Here is a 23,258-nt window from a genome sequence, read left to right on the forward strand (position 1 = left end):
AACGGCCTAGCAAGAGTGACTTTTTGATGTTCGCGGAAATGGTCATGCAAGGGATGGAAGAAGAAATCATTCAATGCAATAGGGGTATGAAATGGAAAGAGTTGTGGAACACGAAGCCACATCCACTTGAGATGATAAAGTGTCGAAAAGTGTTCGTATGTCTCGTTTCCGTTACTTCATGGCCACTTGTTCCGAAACAAGTTTATTGAAATCTATGGAAAATTGATCACGGGGAGGTCCATGGAACATGTTTCAATGTGGCGTCTTACGAATTTTGTACATACTGAATGAAACCCGTGTTTTTTTTCTTTCTTTCACAACATTTAAATTTTATATTTGTAGGTTATACCAGATCCAAAATAAACACATTACAATGCATTAATCTTTTGACAGTTTTTTGTTTTAAATTCAGATAGCTATAGGCGTATTACATTAATAATATCGAGATATTTACACTTCAAGTTGGCGTATTACCGCAAGATTAGAAAAAAAACCATAAGATAAACCATAAGACCATAAGGTTGAAAAAAATTATAATAATTCCTCAGCAAAAATCGAAAAAGAGGACATAATTAAAGCAGTATTAAATTTTGCTATGTGGTTGTTCTTGATGATAAGTAAGATGTCTGTACTTTCAGCTCTTTCTTATCAAAAAACGAACATCCTTTTGTTTATTCATCTTTTTTTGTTTTGTTTTTCGTACAAGAATTTGAAACAACTATAATAATCATCAATACAAATGTAAGCCTTTAAGTACTTAAAATGATTGTTAACGTTCCACCTTGGTTTATAACTTCAACTCTTCATTCCTACACAAACACCTAATTACTAACTAGCTTTACAGAAAAAAATAATTCAAAATATAGAGTTAAATGCAACAATAGCACCCACCAGGTAATACGTGAATTGTACAGAATCTAACAAGATTTTAGGTTAGTTATATTAGGTTAGATTGTAAGTTAGGATAGAATTAAATTAGAAAAAAAATTTACAGGGGTTTTTTTTTATAAATTTTTCCCTCTAGAAAATTTAAAGGTAAATAATTTTCAAAAATACTAATCGGCAAAGCCAATAGTAAAATTAGGAAAACCAATGAGGAGTGTATGCATACGGACCCATTGTAAAATTTCACGATGTAACAACATTTCATGTACGAACAAAACAATAAAGCTACTACTACTACTAATATTACTCAATACAAATAAAGCACAACAAATAATTTAAAATACAACAATGCAACTGCTAATCATTACACAATTATTAGAGCAATACTACCCTCAAACTTATATTTTGTATAGCCTCATTTTCACAGTAATAAAATACTGAAAGTCTATTTAAAAAAGGAATTTGATCGATTTACTTTCTGGGAAATGAGAACTACAGCTCGTTAAAAATAGTTGTTCATTGGAATTCAATGCAATTGTCACTCGTATAAACTTAATCACACCGATCACCGAATCTGGGTATGAGATGTCATCTTGTCAGAACTCTGTCACGATCTTCCGTGTAATACGCAGGCGCGCAAAAACTGGCGCCAGTTTGTGTACAAACAAAATGCTGCGCATAGTTTAAAAATAATTGTCAGATACACGCACGCAAGTATTCGCGATGTCAGTACGGCTGGGCTACTCGCACTCAGTTGTATATTTTGCGTTCTAAATAAACCAAGGGGTTTATCAATATACAAATCACGTATTTAAAGCAACGAGGTGACGGTGAATACTAGACATACATTGTGTGAGATTTTGTAGTACTACCTTGTGCAAACGTTTTTCTACAGGTAGAAGAACAACGTGATCGTTCTAAAGCCAAATCCGACACGGCCTTATATAAGCAATAACCAAATCGACAAGCCGAGAAAGTGCTAAGGGTGTTGCGCGCATGCCTGAGGACTGACTAATATTTTTGTTGTGAAACATCATCGAAACGCGAATAGAGGAAACGAATTTGCAAAGTTATTAAGACGCAAAGCAAAGAAATGAAGGAAGTATAAGTTTTGGTTTTGATTTGACTCTTAATAGTTGTTTTGAGATTGATACAAAAGTTGTTCAGCTCCAAGAAGTGAAGTAAAATGTCCAAAAAGTTACCCGTTCGCACACTGAGCGAACTGACGCTGGCAGAGTTGGCCGGTACGATCGTTGGCTCGATCGGAACCATGGTACAGACGAGCCTTGCGTTTGGTATTCCACCCGACTACACGCTGTTGATGGTTGAGATCAACTCCTATATGGACAACATGGGAGCTACAAGCAACATCTACGAGGATCTGCTGCGCGTTATCCTTTGTTCCGACTCGCTTGACGCTTCGATGCGCTTCTGCTGCCTGCAGATGCTGCTGAACGAAGGCGTACAGTGTCTGGTAACGGATATCTTCCCCCTAGCCTACTACGAGCGCATACTGCAGGTGATTGCTGCGCAAGGTCGTGGTCTGCGCCAGCTAAACATGAAAGGAGTGTGGGTGAAGGAGGAGTGCATGTGTTTCATGTTTGAGATTGTGAAGCGTTTACCGCACCTTACCAGACTGACCATCCCGCACATCGCGAACGATAATCTGCTGAAGCATATCGCCGACTACAGCCGCTGTATGAGACAGTTGGACATTAGCGGCGAAACGGATATAACGGAGATTGGCATCGAGTATTTGTGTTACGGCGAGTGCCGAAACCATCTCACCGTTGTAGATATTGGTTCGCTCGGGGAAGAAAATATATGCCACACGGATGTGGCCTTGCTACTCCAGAACCTGCCAAACCTGGCTACGCTGAAGTCATACTCGTTCGTTGGTCGTAGCCTGCAGTACATCGTCGAGAAGAAGGATGCCAACTTCAAGTGTCGGTTGGTGTATGTACACGACATGGAAACGGACGCCGCAACACTGGATGCAATCGTACGTACCTGTCCACGGCTGGAGGACATCTATCTCGATTCGCCCGAGGCAGGCATACTGGAGAAGCTGTGTTCGGTGAAACTACGCCGCTTGAAGCTGTACAAGTTCAGCGCCTACGAATTGCTGGGGCTGGCGGAGCACAATGGCAAATCGCTGTACCATCTGACCGTAATCAAGGGGTATGGTCCACTCGAGATCGACCGGCTTGTGCGCTCCTGTCCGAATCTGATCGATCTCGACTTCTACATGATGGATTCGCTGACGTTTGCGGGCGACAGCAGTTTCACCAATCTGCAAGGGTTGGAAATTTTGAGCAGTCCGATACAGAAGCCAAGCCTGCGTCGTTTCATTTGTCATACGACGACGCTACGTCGGCTGGCGGTGGATGCAGTCACCTTTTCCGATGAGGACATCAGCTCGATGGTGATTGAGCACGATTTCTATCAGCTGGAGGATGTTTGGTTCACATCGGCCCCATATCTATCGATTGCTTCTGTAGAGGTAAGCTTGTTTGTTGAGCCCAGTTAGAAAAATTCAAATTTACGATCCATATTGTCCGGCAGATTCTGATGGATCGCTGCCCAGAGCTGCAGAGCGTTGGTCAACTGAGCGGATGGGCATTGACGCCCGATGACGTGACGTTACTTCGCGGGATACTGAAAAGCTGCAACTCCTCTCTGGTACTGTCACCAGCAAGTATATTCCCGTGACCAAATTTTCTCTCAAAAATATCATGAAACGATAACTGGCTCACTCCTAGCTAGAGCACGTTCGTCCCTCTGGTTGTTCGTTGTTCCGACTTTGTTTACTCACCGTTCACCAACGCTAACACCTTGTTCCCATCTGATTTTCTTTGTGTTTCCCGTGACCATTTCATTTTCCTATCCCTATTTCCATCCGATTGGACAACCCTCCCCCCGTATTCCGTCCCTGACAGGTGCTGAACACGTACCAGCCCCGAAGGAAAGCTAGACACCCCGTATCGTGGATCGTAATGCGACGCGACTGATCGTTGTACCGGTTAAGCAAATAAAGTTCCATCTGTACTGTGTACTCGAATGCAAAACGCGCTCTCTGGGGTCGGTTTCCCCGCTTGCTCACATTTCTCATGGGGATGTTCTTTTTTCTCACTTTCCAATTTTTACAGATAATACAATCACTTTGACGGCGTACCAAGGGCGTTATTTGCTTTGCAGAACGGCACATTGGGAGTTTACGAGCGTTGTGATTTCAATGCGAGTGATCGGAACTTTGTTGAGTTATTTTTCGTTTTGTTGTTTTGGATACATCTCAGTGAAGCACAACTCACTCGCCCAAAAAAGAAGACATGAATTGGTGAACAGAAACATAAAAAAAACAATAAACATCCTACCACACGTGTCCTTTTGTTTAAATTTATCCATTTACTGCGCTTGATTTCGCCTCCGGTGGTGTTCCTGCTTCTACTGTGGCTGCTGCTGTTTGCGAATTATCGTTCATTATGTACTTCCCGATCGTGTGTACGACGATCGTGGGCACAATTCTGCAATGATCTTTAGCTTTTTCTTGCTTAGTTTGAGGTGTCTTTGGCTTCTCTTCCCTTTAACGGCAGGTGATTGATGCTTTGCTGAGACTTTGCGTTTCGCTAAATCGAGCGAACATAATCTGACCGTCTCTTTGGCCATTCGTGCTATTCGGTGGGTAAGAAATGCATCGTAGCAACATGAAGGACAGAGGTTTATGTGCCTCGAAGAAACAGAACGAAGAATCACTGAGCGAAGGAAACAAAAGGGCCTCATGGCGGGTCGAATGGGTCTACGAATGGGTGTGTGTGTGTGTGTTCTTGTCGACCAGTGATGATGAAGTAAACACATGATGCGATGCGATGTGAACTTGATTCTTGTTCTTGGAGAAGGGATTTTAACAAAAAGCTGAACACCTGCCGTCGTCATCTCGGAACGACGCACAACATGCTGTTGTAAAAAAACTGGACAGTGGAGTAAAGAAGCGAGCAGAAAATGGATGACAAACAACAACGCAAAACGCCGTTTCTTTTATTTCATCGTTTTCTGAAGGGTAGACGTCGTGTGTGTTGATGGCTGGCAACACTTTCAAGATAAATACGTAAAGCAGAACTGATCAAACGTTTCTTAAAAATTGATTATTTTGTGCATTTGATATTGAATTTGAAGAAATTTGCTTTGTTTATGTCAAAAATTAGCCTGGATTACAGTTATCATTATTAGTATACAGATTTCGTAACATATCATATCAGTTAAAATATACGTAATTGCAAAAAAACCAATGCTGTCCCAACTTATTCATCCCTGTGGCAAAACAAACCATACCAACCGGTTCAATATGGACGACGCGCATCTCCGTTGGTCGAGCCATTACGTGAACGTTAGTAAACACGAACGGGCAACTGATTGCAAACAGTAATAAAACCCTGGCTGCACCCAGCTGCATTCTAAGTTTGCCACACTGGCTTGGGAGTTGACTTCCACCGTTCTCTACAGCTTCAGCAACGACCGCGCAAGCTTGCGGATATTTGTGCCATTTTCTTGCTTTGTTCCTCACTTTGCTAACGTTTTCCGCACTCTGACATCGTACGAACGGGATACTTTCACCGCTTTTCGCGTGATGGAAAACTTAAGCTCACCATCTTACACCAACTCATTGCTGATGAACAGGGAGCAGGAAAACGTTTCTTGCGTAGAAAACACTCATAATAAATTTTGCCTAAAGTTTCCCTTTGTCAGCTAGGATTACCGTCACCGGCGAGCAGTCTTTGGGGATGGTTAAAGATAATTGACCTTGAACTAGTTTTAGTGAGAAAATTGAACCGTTATGCTTTAACGCAATCTTACTCAAATGAGTTTATATGATATATGCTCGCTCGTCGTAGTGTGTGCGGATGTAGGTTTTGATGCAATTAAGAGGTAGACGCGCGGTATCTGTGCAGAACTTCGTAGTATGAATTACAAGATTTATCAAAAGTGAACCTGCTTCCCGGGCAATCTATTCGCCCAGAATGTAGAAACGGCTGAATAGAGCGCTGCATAAATTATGGCGTCGTGAAGGCAAAGTGCATTTCGACCAATGGACCGTGTCGTGCACTTGAACGTTAGGATAATTCATTATGCTTTGCCAAGCCTTTCATCTGCCGACGACTTCACTGTGACCCAGTAACCGTGGTGTCCCGCATTGTTCAAGCGTCCTCAAAATGCGCTCTATAATTTACGGCGTACGCACATGATTGACAATCATCCTTTGCTTGTTTTTGAGGCGTTCTCCAAAAATGCCACCTGTACACTGGCAGCCGTGGCCCGGGAAGTTACCGTTCATGGTCTGCACCCGGTCGATCGCAGGTGGCGCAACGGAAAGGTCATCTAGAGCACCAGTTGGAGTGCGAGATGCGAGAGACCTTCGCCGCTTAGATGTCCAAATATTTGGGCAACGGTCTGCGGTCTTTAATATGGCTGCCGCGGCTACGATCGTGAAGATGCCGATGAAGGTGGTAATCTTTCGCCCTAACCACAGCAAACCACCGTGGATCCGCTTGGCTCCGATGGATCCACTGACACTGGCACCCTCTGTGTTTTTTTACGATCACGCCGCAGATTAGCACCGCAGATCACTTTGGTGTTCTACGGAGCCGGTGGAAACCGAGAGTGGTAAAATATAATTTTGTAAATTGCCGCTCTCGCAGTAAGACTACCACTGCCCCGAGGCTAAGATTACTTTATTGTTGTTGTTGTTTTGTGCAATGCAATCGCCGACGCTGCGGTCAAAACGCGCTCGGACTTTGTTTGATGCCGTTATACAACGATCGCTTGATGAATCATAAAAAAAAAAACACGAGACTCCAAGCAGTAAAAGCAGGCGAGCAGCAAAATGAGAAAATCAACCACGCTTGATGCACTTGGCTGCAGAGATATAAGGGAAGCTGTAACGATGGGGCAATATGTTTGGGGCCACCACTCCACGTGACGTGCTGGCGGGGTTTGTTCCATGGAAGTAATGCAGCACGTCAAAGTTACTCAAAGGCCTGCTCTTGCTGTGAGTTGGAGTTCTGTTTATGGCCGGCACGATCGGAGATCAATGTTCAGAATGGAGGAGTTGCGTAAGGACTCCAGTATGGTAACTGGAGGAGGAGGAGGTGGAGTTTTCAATTGGAAAGCTAATCTTAACATTATAGCGGGCTTCACACGACCGAGTGCGCGATCAGCAGATGATGGGTTCGTCTCGGGAGAGAGAAAGAGGTTACCCCAAAACGAAATGATCGACTTGCCGACCGTGGACAGAGCAACAGTTTTCAAGCGATACCGATTCTGAGTTCCTACATTCGGGCCTGCATATCAAGTAGGTGTGCCCTGACAATGTCCATTTAGTCGTACAACGGTATCGAAAAGAGTTCAACACACACTGCAAACCAAAAAAAAAAGTATAGAGAGAAAAAACCTCAGAAACTGGTCTTCTCAATTGCTGCCAATGGCCCCTTTCGGGCACTGGCAGGGGTTCTTTTGTGTCCAGGTTTTCTTCGTTTGCCATCCATTCTCTATCTGCCCCAAGATCACTATCTCCACCTTCTCATGACAAACCAATTATCGCGTTCGATTCGGTTCCACTCAGCTGCAGTGTGCCACCACCGGCAGTAATGGCCTCCAGCATAAGATGATCGACCAAGAACAAAGCATTAGAATGCACGAGCGGTCCGGGGGTATGGTTTCTTTTTTGCTCCCCTCGCAGGGTGGTGGCATCGATCGAGTCTTTTTAAGTGGAAAAAGTTCCGCAAACACGCACCAAAGAAAGTTCAACGTGCCTGGGCGATGGTGATGGTGCATCCCAACTGGATTGTGGTGGGTATGGACTAGAGGTTGGATGTCGATCACCTTAGGCCCCCATGGTGGTCCACCGGTAATTGTGGTGCGCGGTAATAATCGATGTTGGTTCCTTTATTATTGGAGGAAATGGCAGCACAGAACTGACTACTATTGTGGTTGGAAAGGTTTCGGAATTCTTTCGGATGGTTGAATAGATGTTATGTTCAACTTTTCTGGACCATGTTGATCGATTAACATGGCAATAAAAGGCAGCTCTTGAAAAGAGAAATGCATGGTATCAGTTATCGATTATAGCGATAACATCTAAGGTCTATTGAAGCAAAATTTTAAACACCTTTTGCAAGAGAACAATTCCTACCGCATGAATGTTCATGCTGCTCCATGCCGAATGTGCTCGTTGTATGCTTAAAATGCCGGAAGCATTTGTTCCCCAAACCCGTTTCGGCACGCCAGAGAACCTTTACACTTCCAAACGCCGAATGTCGGACGTCAAAACATCACCAGCACTGAAACTAGCCACATTACGATGCCCGAAGCGTGCCCGTGCCAGGTACGCAAGAAGGTTCAATATTCTTAAGCAAGGTTGTAAACAATTTAGAGCGAACAAGATTAAATAACCGACCGAGAACCTTCGCACTGTCGATCCGTTGAATTTGAAGAAAGAACACGCCGTTTGTCGGGTTTCGTCGACCGTTTCCCGCCCGCTACTTTATCTGCGCTTTGTGAAACCATTCGCAAATCGGCAGCTTCCTAACGCAGCGTCTACCTGCGGAGATTAGACAGCGTTAGGCAGGAAAACCTTGAATCACAGCACACCATCACAGTGGGAATCGGTCTAGCTGGGAGTGTAGCAGGGAGAGAAAGAGAGGGTCTGAGAGGATCGTTGAGGTGGTATGATTCAGTTCGCACGGTTAGCCTCACGTTTTCTGTTCAATGGAGACAGGGTTTTTAGGGTTTTATTTTGGATTGATCATTAGAATAAATTTATATAGAAACTAATGAACTGTTTTTAAGAATATTGGTAGTATTCATGACACCAAAATATACAAAAAAAATTAAAAGAGCACTAAAAAAAGAATAATGAAACAGCCATAGTTTCATAATCACCATCGGTGTAAAGTTGAATTATGTGTATTGTGTAATATTTAAGGAGCTTAAAATATAAAAATATTCTGATGTCAAATATATCGTTTTTAAGAACACACTGATCTTCTTTCTGCAAGATTACTGTCCATTTGATAAATATCTTCATTTGGTATTAAACATATACACTTCTTGAAGTAAGAATCTTTACAAAATTTTTAAGCTATCTTCAAAGTTTCCAGAAGATTATTTGGAGTTCGAACAAAATTTTACAAACTTCATTAGCTAATCGAATTTATCCGAGCTCAACACCAACATAACATCAGACGGAACGACGGGATGCATACTGATTTGTTTTTAACAACCCACATTGTCAGTAGTTTGAGAACTAAGACTAGGGGGTTCCGGGGTACAGTCGTCAGCTCGTACGACTAAACAACATGCCTGTCGTGGGTTCAAGCCTCATATAGATCCCCCCCCCGCCTTAGGAAGGACTGATTATCCGGCTGTGTGGTACTGAATAACTCTCGAAAGCCTGTAAAAGCTGGCATGACCACCTAAATAGAAGAAAAGACTTGTTTTTATTATGTGAGGTTTGTTTTTTCATGTAATTTCTATTGTCTGTTGTAAATGGTAGGTTTATTTTGAAATAATTTTTATAAGGTCCGAAGAGTTTGAGATTTATGTTATAAATTTCAACATGATTTATTTTTTTTATCTTTAGATACAATTTCGCCGAAAAAATGTTTTTTTGTTGGATTTCGTATTTAACTATGTCTTAATAATAGGTCCAGATTAAATAGTGTTCAAGCATTAATCTTTGTTGAATTTTTCTAATAAAAAGTATTTGGTTTCCAAGATAAGACAAAAAGCTTCTTGCGATGAGCACCAAACGTAGAGAAACCCTTTATGCCCCACGAATGTACACACATACAGCCGTAAGAGCGGGCATCTCGCTCATATCTAGCCCCTTTTGAGAAGGCCCGTGCGACAGAAGGGTGAGCAAACCTTTCTCGCAAAGTAGGCAATGACCGTAGTACATGCGGCCGCGAGAGCTGTGTTGTCAATGGATTCGTGTGTTGGAAGCTGGTCCCTAAGGGATGCCAGGAAGGTCGGTGTGGTAGTGGCTCGGGGAGGGATTTCAGATCGCACAGCTCGCACAGTCCGTGCGCACCACACCGGTGAGTGTGCATTCGTGTGCGTGTGTCGTAATGTCGGCCCAACAGGTCACCTCGGAGAAGAGTGTGAGCAAGCAAACGAGCGAGCGACCGAACGGGCGAGCGTGTTGAGCTGGTAGCGCAGGTTTTTTTCTTAGTTTCTCCCCATCACTCAACGGCGCAAGTCCGGCGCACTGTTGGTTCGTTGCGTTACCGTGCGTGCGTACGGGTTTCTCCTTCACGGCATCGAAAGGTGTTTGCTGCACAGTGTTTTCGCGGTTTCACGAAGCTTAAACTGCATAGCAGTAGGGGATTACTTTATTGTTGTCCTCTTTTCAAAACGCGTGTGCTGGTGTGCTTTCGTGGATTTGTGACAAAATTTCATCAAAAAACTGCCGAAAAGCTTTTTTTGTGTAAGTGTCGATCGTCATCAGTGCCATTGGTGCAAATGAATTGCATCGTGAGCTGACCGCTTTTTTCTGTGTGTATTTTTTTTTTAGTGCAGTGCAAGTGGTGATGGTGGTGGTACTTTGTACCGCGGGTTTGTGCTTACTCAACCTCCCTCAACGGTGGTTGTTGTTGTGCTGGGGCTTCACAGAGGGGGCACACAGGGAGGGGAATGGGGCCGCTTAAAAACCACCCCATTCCATACGAATGGTTCGGTCACCGCCGCAGGAAAGCTCCGTCACTCCGTCAGCAGTGTGTGTTTGTTCCATTTTATCGGGCTTTTTGCGTTCGTTTCGTTCCATTCCGTTCGCTCCGTTCGGTCTCGAAGCGGCCTGGCGGAACGTGTGTGATCTTGTTACCTTCATTTTTCTCATTTCTTTGCTCATCTTGCTGCTGCTGCTGCTGCTGCTGAAGAAGAAGATGATGATGATGATGATGATGCTGCTGTTTATGTTTTAGCTTTTCTTCTTCCATTTGTACCTTCCCTACCGGGGTGCGTTCTTCTTATCAACCGGTTGTTTCGGGCTCTTGCGTTTCTCTGCTTGCCTTTTGCTAAAGGTTTGTTTTAGTCTTGCTGCCCGTTGCCATTCTTTTGTTTCTATCGCACTTTTCCTTCGGTCGGTGTTGTGTATTTGTGTGGTTCCTTTTTCTTTCATTTTCTTCGATGTTTTCCATCGGTGTGCCGTGTTTGCTACCTCGCCCGATGCTCATTTTCTAACGTGTTCTTGTTATTTCTCTCTCCTCCTCTCGGCCGTACCGAAGCCAAAGAAAGGCTAACAAGTTACCTTCTTGCTTTGCTTTCGATTCTTTGCTGTCCTGTGTTTTTTTTGCTTCCTCTTTGGATTCCCTTTTTTCACCATTTATTTTTTTCGAGATCATTTTCCTGCCTGATGTTGCCTGCTGCACACGGTTTACTGCTATTTGGGCCAGATTTTCTGTTTTCCGTTTTCGCTTCTCGATTCATACGCTTTGGTGCTTTGATTTCACCTTTTCTTTATTCTTTTTCGTTCCTCTTACCCATTGGTTCATTGTTATGTTTTCGAATCTCTCTCTCTCTTTCTTTCTCTCTCTCGAGCATGGTGCATTTAAAATTTATCTTCTTTTCATTTGTTTTGTCATGTTTCTCGATCCGTCGTTGTGTATTTCTAAGCTTTGCGGGGCTTTGTTTTCTCGAAGCTTCGCTTAAGGTGCAAATAGCGATGTTGTAGACGGGCAAAATTTTCTTGGAAATGCATCAAAATGTGCATCTGCTTTCGGTAGAGACTGTAAAGCGTAGCATTTGCAAAAAAGACATACCAAGTTTGAAAGGAAGGTGATTGATTACGAGCCTGAAATTAATTCAGATTCATTCATCAATCGTACCAGCACCGAAAAAAAAAACATTTAAACTAGTGTGGAAGAACGATAAGACAGGAAGTGACATTCCACCCTCGTGAATCTTCAGCCGAAAGCGCAATCCCGAGGGTTTGCGACCGAAGCGGTCCCCTTTCTCTGTACGTGAAGGAATATTAATTTTGTCCCACGGTACTGCTGCCATCGAGATCCATCCATTGGCTTCAGATGCACCGTCGGCTCGAGCCCGTCAGCTGTGTGTTGCAGCAGCGGCTGAAAGGGTCTTTTTTCGGTTGCTGTTCCGCATCGGTGGGAAAAAAGCGAGGCCCAAACCACCCGTGGCCGCCGTGTTTTATCTTTCCCAACCCTACCGCACGCACACACACACACACACACACACACACACACTCACTGGGAGTGGGAACTTAGTGCGAAGAAACGGGGGACGTCATGGGAACACGCCCGTGATGATGGAATTTTATTCGCTAGGGTGCGTTTTGCGGCACCATAGTCCGCTCATTGAATGCATCGGCACACACTCACACTCACAAACACAAAGGGAAGGGGAGCTTTTATTTTGGTTTTGGAAAGGGGTATGGCGCACACCACCGAAAATGGGCGTCATTATTGCATACACGGCGTACGGGGCAGCGTAGTAGCAGCGAAGCGGTGGTCGCGATAAGCGCGAGTGCCGTCCCTTCCTGTTTTACCTGTTATCAGCTGGCCGCAAAACCCAGCATACCGGCAAAGGCCTGGTAGACAAGCGGCAACACGCAGCAAAACATGACTTGTGATTGCTTCCAACAAGCTTCAACTTAAACAGTTGTCGACTGAAAAGCGATCCTTTTCGCGCTTTGTTTATGCTCTGACAAGATCGCGGGTTGGTGCTTGCGTTCCGGTGAAAATAGTTCGTGGAATAATGTGCTGCAAGTGCGTCTACTAAGCGTTGTCCAAGCATCAATCACGTCTAACAAATATCCAAACAAATTCAACCCCTTTTAACTCTCCCAAATGTTTAATACTGTTCTTTTGTTTCTTTTTTCCCCCGTGTAGGTGGTTCCATCCATAAATCCCTCCAGTAAATTAGAATCATCACCTTGGCTGATTGTGCTCTCAGTTCTAAAAAATAACTCCAGCGATAAAATAGAGCGAATCTTCGCGAATGCAAGTGAAAAAATTAGGGTTGTTCCGGCTTCAATTCTCACCTGTGTTGATGTGTGTGTGTCTGTGTATTATAAGTGAACGTGTTGCACCACCTGGTGTACGTGTTGGTGAGTGAATTTTTCCAGCAATCAATTACTCCGCTCACACAGGGAGGCAAAATTGTATCGCGATAACGAGCCGCGAGTGCAGTAAAAGTAGCAAAAAAAGGAAAAGAGCATCGACACCAATCACTCAATCTTTCCCAGTGCAAAGGCGGAAGCAAGTGAAGTAAGAAGCTTTTCCCCGTTCATTACCGCGCTGGTGCCTGTGCGTGTGTACGTTTGTATGTGTGCGTGGTGGTGTAAAGGTGTTTGATGGAAATTAAACCTTTCGCTCGGCAGTGATCAAAGTGAGCAAAAAAGAAGAAGAGGAAAAAAAGCTAAAAAACGGGAAGCGGAAAATTCAGTGACCGGAACGGGATCGGAAGTACCGGAATTGCAATATCGCTGTTGGTGAAGGTGGGCAATACACGTGAACGGTTCTTCCGTTTTGGAGTGAATTGATTTTTGCTATCCATTTTTTCTGTGTGTGTGTGTGCGCGCGCGTGTGTGAATCTGTGGGCAGTGTAAAATGCATCGACCCTGTGCGTGTTACATTCACCGTATCGAGGTGATTGATTTCTATTCAAATTAGTGAGAGAGGTTGCAAAACAAAAAAAGCTAAACCAAAAGCCGTTGAATTGTTGAAAGTGTTAAATAGGAAATTGGAAAAACGCGTGTTCCCTGCTTGGTGCAACACCCTTGCTCTACGTGTGCACCATTTAAATGCCACCACAGATACTGCCACAGATACTGGGCAGCAGCGGCAGCACCAGCTCGAAGATGCAGTCCCGCGACCATCCGTTTAACCGATCAACCCGGCCGCTGCTCGAGCGGCGGGCCCAGCCGCAGGTGGTCAGCACCAAGAAGCAGTACCAGTACGGGGCCGGCTCGACCCAGCAGCCGACGGTACCGACGCGCGGCTACAACGACTTTAACCTGATCAGCCGCCAGTACGAGACGTGGAACTCGAACCACTCGCACAAGGGCTACCCGTACGGCAGTCCACCGTCGCCGACGCACGATTTTCAGTTTTCCGACATCGAGGGGCCGCAGCGGACGCAGCACCACCAGCGCACCGTGCACCAGTACACGGTGAACAGCAACAACAGCGATGACGACGACGATGACGACTACGACGAGCTGGTGTACCATCACAATCAGCTTAACGTCGCGTCGAGCGGAACACCGGCCGGGCTGAAGGTGGCCAATCAGCAGCTGCGCCGGCGGCTGCTCGATGCAGCGTCGCCGACACCGCCCGTACCGCCGCAGCGGACGGGCGTGCACAAGACGCCGCCGCCGCCACCGTCACGCGGCCGCACCGTGGACTCCGCAGCTCCACCGATCGCTCCGGCCGACCTGGACGGGCCGTTCGTGTTCGGTGTGCATCATCCCAACACGTTCACGCCGGCGTACGGTGCCAAGGCGACACTGTACGGGACCGGGGCGACGACACTCGGCGGCAAAGATGCAAAGGATGCGCTGCACTCCAGTCCCGACACGAGCCAGGTAGGTCTGGCAGCCGTCTGGCAGCGGGTGGGTGGTTTACCTGCGGGTTGGGTTTGAGTTGTTTGATTCGTTTACGTCTCGAAGGCGGGTCCGGTGGGTTTGGTCGGTATGATTTTCAAAGTTTGGTAAACTGCTACGGTCGCCCAATCCTGATTCAGACTCGGCTCGGCGTGTCCTGCAATCGAACACACGTAAGCTCTTGGCGGGTAGCGTGCTCGGGCCGTCTTTATACGGGTTCGCTTGTTATGGGGGATGTGGCAAACGACAACTTCTGCAAACAAAGTAATCACTCTTAAGACTTGCGGGTACCCGCACAGATCCGTACCTGCTAGTTAGCGCAGGTACGAGCCGCAAAACTTTGGCAAAAACACGCGACAAAGACGTTGTGTGAGAATGTTAGAAAGCTGATGCCTTCGATATTATCAAGTTTGCATAAAACGTAGTCGTGTAATGTTTTTGGCGATGGAAATCGCTATCGACAGCGGAGTGGAAAGCCACCAATTCAAGAAATGCTTCTTGGGAAGGGAAATGCTTCTTCACGCCTAAGAGGACAAGCAAACGTACCTTTACCTCAGTACCGTGTGTACAATAATTTATGAGGGTTGACTGGTTGGATACTCACCCAACCCAATCGTGGAATGTGAAGAAGAGCTCGGTCGTGAATACACCCTTTCCAGTGTGTGCTGTTGGTTTTCTATTCTTTCTGCACAGCTTTGGGAATGTTTCGGTTGCGGCTGACTGCACGGCAAAATTGTCCTCGTCCCTCGTTTGTGTCCAACAAGAAAGAGAAGCATCGAAGGTACGCATTTCTACCATCGGAATTGTGTTTGTTCTTCCCAGTTTCGGGAGTTTCTTTTTTTCTGGCGGGGGAAATCTCTCACAATTTTACTTCCACCTTTGCAGCGTCACTGCGTTAGGGTTCGCCCTCGTTTAATAATCCATGCCGTGTGTGTGTGTGTGTGTGTTTGTTTCCCTAGTGAAACAATTCTACCATGGGAATGCAGCAGCAAAGCAATTCCAGGTAGGTAAAAGGTGCGCTAATGTGCTGTAATTGAATTTAATGGCGAATATCTAATGCACCAATCGTGCAATGCAATAACTCGAAGGACGAGGGGGAGAGGGGGAATGGTGCAGGACCCACACAATGCAACCGGTGCTGCACGATGCTGATGTTCCAGACACTATCCTCTGCTTCCGGTGCGGCTTATTTTTAGCTATTCTTATCGTGTTGAGTCACGAGCCATCGATGTCGGCAGGCAACGCCGGGTTTGGCGGCCAACCATTGCGACACTGTGTGCAAAATGTAAAGATATCACGTCCGACGCTCTTATCTGGTCGAGGCCGCAACTGCACGCTGCTTGATTATGACGTTTTATGATACTGGGTCTGTGTGTGTTATCGGTGCAGTTGGCCAGAATCGTTAGACAAGAGTTGTTGATTTTTGTGTTCACTCCTGCTTGGCTCGTGGTGTGTTTTGTGTCCCATCTACGTATCAACTCTTTGCATTGTCCACTTCGCAGCCCGGGATATTGCTAGAAAGGTGCAATTTACCGATTAGCTTCTGTGCGTTGATTGTCAAATTAGCGCTGAAAGTGTTGATTGGTGGATATGACGAGCCTGGTCGTACCATTCCCATGGCCGTATCGTCAAGCGCTACCAATAAAGTAATACGAATCATTTTGTTTTCTTTTTGGTTCCATAAAAATGTGGACAGGAGTAGTCCTCCGTCAATCGAAAGATTGAAAATTGTTGTAGAAATTGAGTATGGAGTGCAATTTTACATAGGAAGTACTTACACGGAAAGACGAGAGGAACCGACCAAAAGATAGACCAAGATGCTTTTATGAGAAACTCAAATGTCTAGACGGGTCCCAACCCTCCCGGAGGCATATGTTTACATGAGAAAAATAATGCTACAGGCTTATTCGTGCGGCCCCGGGCACATAGTTCCAATTGGCAACTGCGAACGAGAAACACGCGGTGTTTGCCAAGCCGGCATATCGAGTCAGGTGCAGCTGGGCGTTCTGCGTTAACGTTTAACGTTTAGTGAATGAAATCGCTGTTTTTGCTTCCTCCCTTCCCCCTTCCGAACAGGGAAACGATCGAGGTGTGTTTGCTCCGACGAATATTTTATCACCTTTATCTTGAACGCAACGGTTTGCTTTCGGTAGCTGCCAATTGCGCTAGGCAAACACGCGTGCGTGAATGGTAAGGTGTTACCCAGTCGCCTTTCGAAGAGCTTGCAACAGTGTCTGATTGCGAAAAAGGTAAACGATGATCGTGGTTTCTGCGATATTGCTTGTTTGTTCAAGCAAAATGGATGTGTTTGTGCTGTTTTCAAGAAGGTGAGAAGTTGCAGGTTCCAGGATGGTTGGCAGCATCTACCCGTTTGATGGTGGTTTGAGGATGAAAAGTTCCAGTGACTTTCATCGCTGGAAGAGGTGAGATGTGCTGAAGAAAAATTAATAAGTGAAAAAGTTGGAAGATTATAATTTCAATTCCGAAACACATCACATGTTCTTACGAAACGTTGTAAATGGCCACGAAACGATCGCATTATTTATTTATGCTCTTTATGTGTAACGTGACTGTCTCAGATGACAATCAAATATTATCACAAGCTCTTGTGTTTTCTGCGACCATGAAATGGCACCCTTTCTCTGCCCCTCCTGTGCGACTGTTCAACTTCACCGACTGTAATGAGCTGAAGAAGTTGGCTCTCACTTGAGAAATTTAATTCATTTGAGCATCGCCTCAAAGTGGCACCAGCAGCACCATGTGGTTCACCAAAAGCACCTTGTTTGTTATGCTAATTCGTCGCTTAACCGAACTTTAGCACCATGTATCGAGGCACAGCGGATGCAGACGGATCTTTATCTTGACGGGTTTTGGTGTTTACGTTACACAACATCATTTGTCACGCGGCGCTTGTGTGTTGATGTCAAGTAATCGGTAAACCACAGATCCTCCAAAAACTCCGAGATTTTGTAGCAACGCAGGCAGAAAACGCAAGGCAGCCCCACACATGTTGTTGCCCCACATAGCGCACGGTACGGTCGTTTAAGGGGAGGGTAATGTATGCTGTGCCGAGCCACTTTACCGACGTGCCACACGCCACGGGCAGGCAAGCCGCTTCCTGGCACTGTGTAGAACAATTTAATTAAAATCATTGAAAATTCAATACAACGTGTGCCTTGCTTGTGCAGGCTGCAGGACGCGTGTTTTCGCGGTCGACACTCAACCATTCCGGGCCCAGGGCCCCGTTAATTATGCTTTATTCGCTCCCTTGTTGCTACCACCTTGAAGGGAAAGCGGAAAACTTTTGCACACACACACATACACCTACACTTGCTTCAGCAACCACACACACAATTTGTGCGTAATGAAGGCAACAATGAGCGTCCTATTAGTTAGGCCGTAGGATAGGGTGTTGTGCATGATTTGCGTGTGTGTGTGCGCGCTTCCGCCGACACGCTTAATGGGGTGGTTTTGTGTTGGCTGTTTTGAATTGCTCAAGGACGAGTAGTACCGGTTGCATACCTTTCAGGCGCCGTGCATTACTTTCAGGGCAAGCCGCAAGCCGAGCAGCAAACCGCACAAACGGAAACACGAAGCAATCCTTAAGAGTGGCCGCCCGCGTTGGACGTTGTTGAGCACGATCCGCCGCGTGTGCAGAAGGGTTTGGCAATAAAGCACACCGTACAGCAGCAAAGCTCAAGAAGCAGTAGGAACGCTTCCGTGCGAGAAGTACGGCACGTACGAGACAGCCGGTGCTGGGGATCGTACTGCTTACGGGAGCGTGAGAAAGCTGCTGACAGGCTGTTTGCATCCTGCCATGGCCTGCCATTGTTCTATAGCTTCCTATTCATCTGTTGGTCACGGAGTGTGGTGCTGTTTTTAATTTTTCCTTCTTTTTTTTCTTTGAGGCGAATGAAAGGCTGATGAGCAGCCGCACGGAACCACTTTTGATTTGCATAAGAAATTAAGCGACTGACGTTGACGGCAGTCGTTCACTGGGCGAAAAGCCTAGGCACATTCATCCACAGCAATGCGCCAGAAACGTAGTCAAACAGAGTTTGTGCTCGTCTGGCACATGATCTTTCCTGCGAGTAAAAAAAGTGGCATGACAAAAAAAGCGCTGAGAAAAAGCTTCAACGCATTTGGGAACCAAAAAGACATATGACTCGCCCCTTATGGATGGTATGAATTTCCATACGGACATGTTGCTGCCTTCGTTGAGCTCTTTAAGAGTGATAGTGGGGGTGTGGATGGGGGGCAAACAATTTCCGATAGCGGAATCGAGGTTACCGTACTGACAACCTGTGCGGTAATTAGACGGTTGCTGCCGATCGTCCGAAACGATGCTGCGAGATGGATGATTGACGCTGCGAAAACCAACGCGGTTTGAGGTCGACGATTGGAAGCATTTCAATTGAAAGTGTGAGTGTGTGTGCGTGTGGTAAGTGTGCCACCGAGCTGGGGTAGGGAGCTTTCGCCACACATACGCCCCGACACGTGTGCCTGACACGGTCCAATTCGTGGTTTCGATGCGTTTTTAACACCGCACAACCGCAACCGTCCGAACACGGAGGCATAGTTTTGCAACATTGGTTGAAATGGTTGTTTTGTTTTTCTTCTTCTTCTTTTTTCTGTTAAACCCCTTCAGGGACGACAAATTCAATTTCAGCCAAATGCATCAGGTTATTGAATGTTGTGATGGGTTTACTGCAGCAGGTGAATGAGGATATTAATTAGCTTATTGTCGGAAAACATTAAGCTGATTGTGGTTTCGGTTGCTGTATATGGCTAGTCAGAATCGCATATTCAGTAAATGCTGCAGATGATTAAAGTCGTTTGTACTAATTCCCTTTCCCACAGTATTTGTGTTTTACTTTAGAGAGATATATGTGCAATTAGGGTAGCGTTTGTTAATTGTTTTTATTCAAAATCTTCAAAGGGCTCACGATTAGAAAGAATTATTTAATACAAATCATTTAATGACTGTTCTTAACAATTATTTCATACCTACTGACTATTATTTTTACCTCTCATAGAGTAAAACACTATCTGAAATGAACGGAGTATGTTTAGCAACATTTGAATTTTCAGCTCTGTTCAATCATAACATAATGTATCAAAGTTTCTGCTTGTATATTAACGCCATAAAATGTGATGCGTTGTTCTGTGAATAAACAGGAAACAAACGCGCAACAATCAGCGCGTACTTTCGCTTTTTTAGAATGGCGCAGGAAAAAGCAACAATCATTACGAAATAATGAGCAGAAAAATGCGTTCTACAAAAAAGCAAAGAAAAGGAACAATGCCTTAACGATTGCTGACTTTCGCAAACGAGATCAATTCAATTGTGGCGTTAATGATGATAATCTCATTTGCTTAGAATTTAATTCCCCCACAATGAGAAGGTTCGTTGGAGGCTGACGGAAAGCAACCCATCGAGAGAACCAGAACTCCAGACCAGACACTTACAAACATGAAGCCAGAAAAAATGAAAGAGATGAAAGAGGGAGAGACAGGGAGAGAAAGAGAGCGAAAGTGACAGAGAGAAAGATGTTTAAATCGTTTTTTTACGGTTTCTTGACTTGGCCTGGCTACAACCTGGCTTGGTGGTTGTTGTCTTTTGGAAGTCAGATATTAGATCTCTGCTATAGAAGCCACTTTAGAATAAAGGATATTCCTTGCCGCGTACACGTAACACGGCGAATGCTGAAAACCTATGCCCGGAGGGTGCTCTTTCCCACCAAAACATTGGGCCTGGCCAAACTTCCATCTCTCCTGACCGTTATTGCGTGCCGACTAGCACGAAACCGCCACACACTTCCTGGGGCGATTGGTACACTTTGCTACTTTTCGTTTTTCAATTTTTCGACCAACACCAACGCCAAGCTTTCCCGGCATCCGGTTCGAAGGACCAAAGCGCTCTTTGCCGCGACGCGAATACCCCAGGGGTAAAATACCTCACAGTGCTTTTTGACCCGATCAGTGTGCGCGTGTGTGTGTGTGAGAGTGTGTATGTACGGTAGCTTTAACTAGTTAAACCACCGAGCTTTTATTATTTCATCGTACCTCGAAAAATTTGCTACGGATGATCACCAACCATCATCCCGGAGATTGCCCGGAGGGTAGTTTACGGTGGCGCAAGCTCAGCGCTTGGCAAATGAGTTCATATTTATGGGCGAGAGCGTTCCGTGCTCGTGAGGTCTGTGTCAGCAGAAAGCGACTCGTAGCGATGAGGTTGGAAGATTGAAGATTGGAACTTGGTGCTCGATGGACGGGAGCGGCAGGGAGAAAGAATGAACTGTCTGTGATATGGAAAGGTGCGTCCGGAAGCAGCAGCAGCAGCAGCAAGGCAAGAAAAATGGTTGTACCACTGGTAGTGGTGGTGGTGGTAGTGATGGTGCTGGTGAAACTCGTTGTTGCGAAAGTAATTTTTATAATCTGATTAAAGTTTCTTCTGCCACACTGCGCTGCTTACACCACCCTACCCGTACCCAGAGTTTGGTGAGTCTGCTAAGCTGCTGGCGGGACTCGAAAGAAGCTCGACGTGAACAGTGCTAAAGAAACTTCTTTCTTATCCCGATGATAAAACGACCACTCCGTCGCACTTTACCAGCGCGAGACTTCCATCTTGTTGGGGGAGGGGGAGGGTTTTGGTCGTGCACATCGGCACAACCTCTTCGTTTGTTGCTTTATCTCTTCCCCCCTCCCGTGGGTATTCTTATTCTTGGGTGTACGCTTACATACCCTTCTTGCGCTGGTCTGTTACATATTACAGTCTATTGCATACTGTGCGTTTTATTTTCTCCTTTTGGCTTCCAAACGACGGTGCGCAGCGGTGTTTATGAAGCAGCAATGTTCCAATTTCTATTTTACATTCACCTTCCCCTAAACGCTCTTTTCATACCGCAAATGCGCGAGTAATCGTAAAATGCGCCAACCGAGTGATAATAGTTATCACAGTTTAGGATGTTTAGACACTAAGTGGATTAGGGTACAAGTGTTTTGGGTCCCGTTCGTCGCCTATCTTCACGGCCCTGTAATAAAGCCGTAGGCGAACGAGAACCGTGATTGAAGTTGTGGTTTAACGTATTTTCCACCATGTTTTTTGCGATGTTCTACCAATGTGTGCTGTACAATCGAATACAGCTATAGTAGGCTGCTGGTGTGTGCGGTCAACCTTTTATCATTTAGCGGTGTGGAGGGCAGCATCAACATCTTTGGCTGCTTCCGGCCGGGCTGGGATGCTCCGAGCTTTTAAGCAGATTATTTTCCAACCAGAACAAAACGCCAGTAAGCTTCCAGCCAGCCACCGCTATCCACATTCGGTTCCATTATTTAGGCCGCGTACCGTGACGGTCGGCAACCGGGAAACCAAAGGTCAAATGTTAATCGCAACCAGGGAATGGTGGCTTTTGCGAGATTGTTTCTCCGTCTCCCAGTGCCACAATCTCGACCCTGTATATGATGGGGGGAAAAGCACTGCATGAAATCTCATTCATGTCTCACCACTGCCTGCCCCTCTACGTCCAGTGTGCTGGCATCCGTGGTTCGCGCGTTACCGTACGCCACCATTTCTCCAGCTGGATGGAGGGTGGTTGGGAACCGGTTTTTTGAATATCAAAACCTCGTGAATAGAGCGCCGAACGGCCATCTTGCAGGTGGTTGGCAGGTTTTCGTTGTTTCGTGCGAATAGCGGTAGTCGCGACGACGCCATCTCAAGGCAAACGCAAAACGGTCGAAGGGTTACAAACTTATCTTGCTTTTGGTTTTCTTTTGCATTAACACTATGGAAGGAAGTGTGTCGTAGTGTGTGGGCACATTTTTGTAAGTGTAAAAAAAGTCTAGGTTCATCACGTTCAATACTCGATCGGTAATCGTGCGTGATCAATCTACCTTACAAACCGTTTTAACCCAACATTCTGCTTGGTTTTTGTTTGCGAACGGTGCGCAAAATACATTCAAACAGATAGATGTTGTCAGACTTTTCTAGTATTATTCAGAAATTCTACCCTAGAAACGCGCCTGCTTGCTTCTTCCCCGCTGCTGGACGATCTTTTGTGTATCAAGTAGTAACTGCTCCAGTCATCCCTGGTATTTTCTTTGAAATGGCAAAGATAGAAGCAAACCATCTCCCTATCACTGCGGCATCTCGTTTTTGATGACAGTGTCTATCGTGCGAGTTGTTTCCCTCGTCAATTTTGCGTACAAAATGTGGGAGGACGGTAAAACATAAATAACCAAAGGCAGAAAGAGTTTCTGCATTCAACTGGTGCTTCAAAAGATCTGAGAGCTGTTGGGCCGTTGCTAAACACGTGTCAATTCGTGCGCCTATACATGAATCATTTTGGATGGAGTGTATGCTCATGGACTACGAGTGCGAATATTCGATTTCATGTGAAATTCTTCGCTCGATGAACGCGTTTTTATGGTTGCTTGTGTGAAGTATTCTGAGAATTATATGTGTATATTTGTGCGCTTGTATAATTACTGTAGCATGCTGCATGAAGTGTGACTTTGTTGATAACTTCCTTTAAACGTGCCTGCATGCTACAGGAAGTAGATAACTTCCGCGATACACGATGGTTGGCAATAAAATCGCTCTATTCAAGGTCATCTGCAATCTCAAATAAAACTCATCTGCAAAAAATTCTTTGAAAGATATCAGGAACACCACTGTACCACTTTTTTGCCACTGAGCGTTCATAAGGTGTCAATGTTGATTGATGCGAAGCAAAATCCTTGGAGCAAATAAATTCCT

At 45.4% G+C, this 23,258-nt stretch overlaps 2 protein-coding genes across 6 annotated transcripts in view; both read left to right on the forward strand.

The window, feature by feature from the left end:
* The first annotated feature begins 1,569 nt into the window (after positions 1-1,569).
* On the forward strand, positions 1,570-13,641 carry LOC120894044. 5 transcript variants are annotated; one of them, XR_005738167.1, is made up of 4 exons: positions 1,570-3,388; positions 3,451-3,567; positions 3,825-3,966; positions 4,035-4,281. XR_005738167.1 is itself a non-coding variant. In XM_040296389.1 (4 exons), exons 2-4 carry the CDS (start codon positions 2,072-2,074, stop codon positions 12,972-12,974), a joined length of 1,623 nt encoding a protein of 540 aa, XP_040152323.1. In that variant the 5' UTR covers positions 1,570-1,715; positions 1,781-2,071; the 3' UTR covers positions 12,975-13,641. The 5 variants fall into 5 exon arrangements, 4 of the variants coding, with proteins under 4 accessions (XP_040152323.1, XP_040152322.1, XP_040152324.1 ...); XM_040296389.1 differs by lacking the exons at positions 3,825-3,966; positions 4,035-4,281 and adding an exon at positions 12,786-13,641 and having other exon boundaries at positions 1,570-1,715; positions 1,781-3,388; XM_040296388.1 differs by lacking the exons at positions 3,825-3,966; positions 4,035-4,281 and adding an exon at positions 12,786-13,641 and having other exon boundaries at positions 1,570-1,709; positions 1,781-3,388.
* Positions 13,642-13,673: 32 nt separating this feature from the next.
* Positions 13,674-23,258, forward strand: part of LOC120894045 — a 30,025-nt gene continuing 20,440 nt past the window's right edge. The window contains exon 1 of the mRNA XM_040296393.1: positions 13,674-14,482. Within this exon, the coding sequence (XP_040152327.1) occupies positions 13,700-14,482 (783 nt within the window). The 5' untranslated portion in view covers positions 13,674-13,699. The remainder of the gene's footprint in view (positions 14,483-23,258) is intronic.

This window comes from Anopheles arabiensis, chromosome 2 (genome assembly GCF_016920715.1).
Source record: "Anopheles arabiensis isolate DONGOLA chromosome 2, AaraD3, whole genome shotgun sequence".
Lineage (NCBI taxonomy): Eukaryota > Metazoa > Arthropoda > Insecta > Diptera > Culicidae > Anopheles > Anopheles arabiensis.

What these genes read in the sequence shown, in the direction of transcription:
- LOC120894044 (XM_040296389.1), top strand. Translation starts at nt 2,072, where the DNA reads ATGTCCAAAAAGTTACCCGTTCGCACACTGAGCGAACTGACGCTGGCA. An exon ending in TATCGATTGCTTCTGTAGAG is followed by an intron (nt 3,389 to 3,450) that starts GTAAGCTTGTTT and finishes ATTGTCCGGCAG; the next exon opens with ATTCTGATGGATCGCTGCCC. An exon ending in AAAGCTGCAACTCCTCTCTG is followed by an intron (nt 3,568 to 12,785) that starts GTACTGTCACCA and finishes TCCCCCGTGTAG; the next exon opens with GTGGTTCCATCCATAAATCC.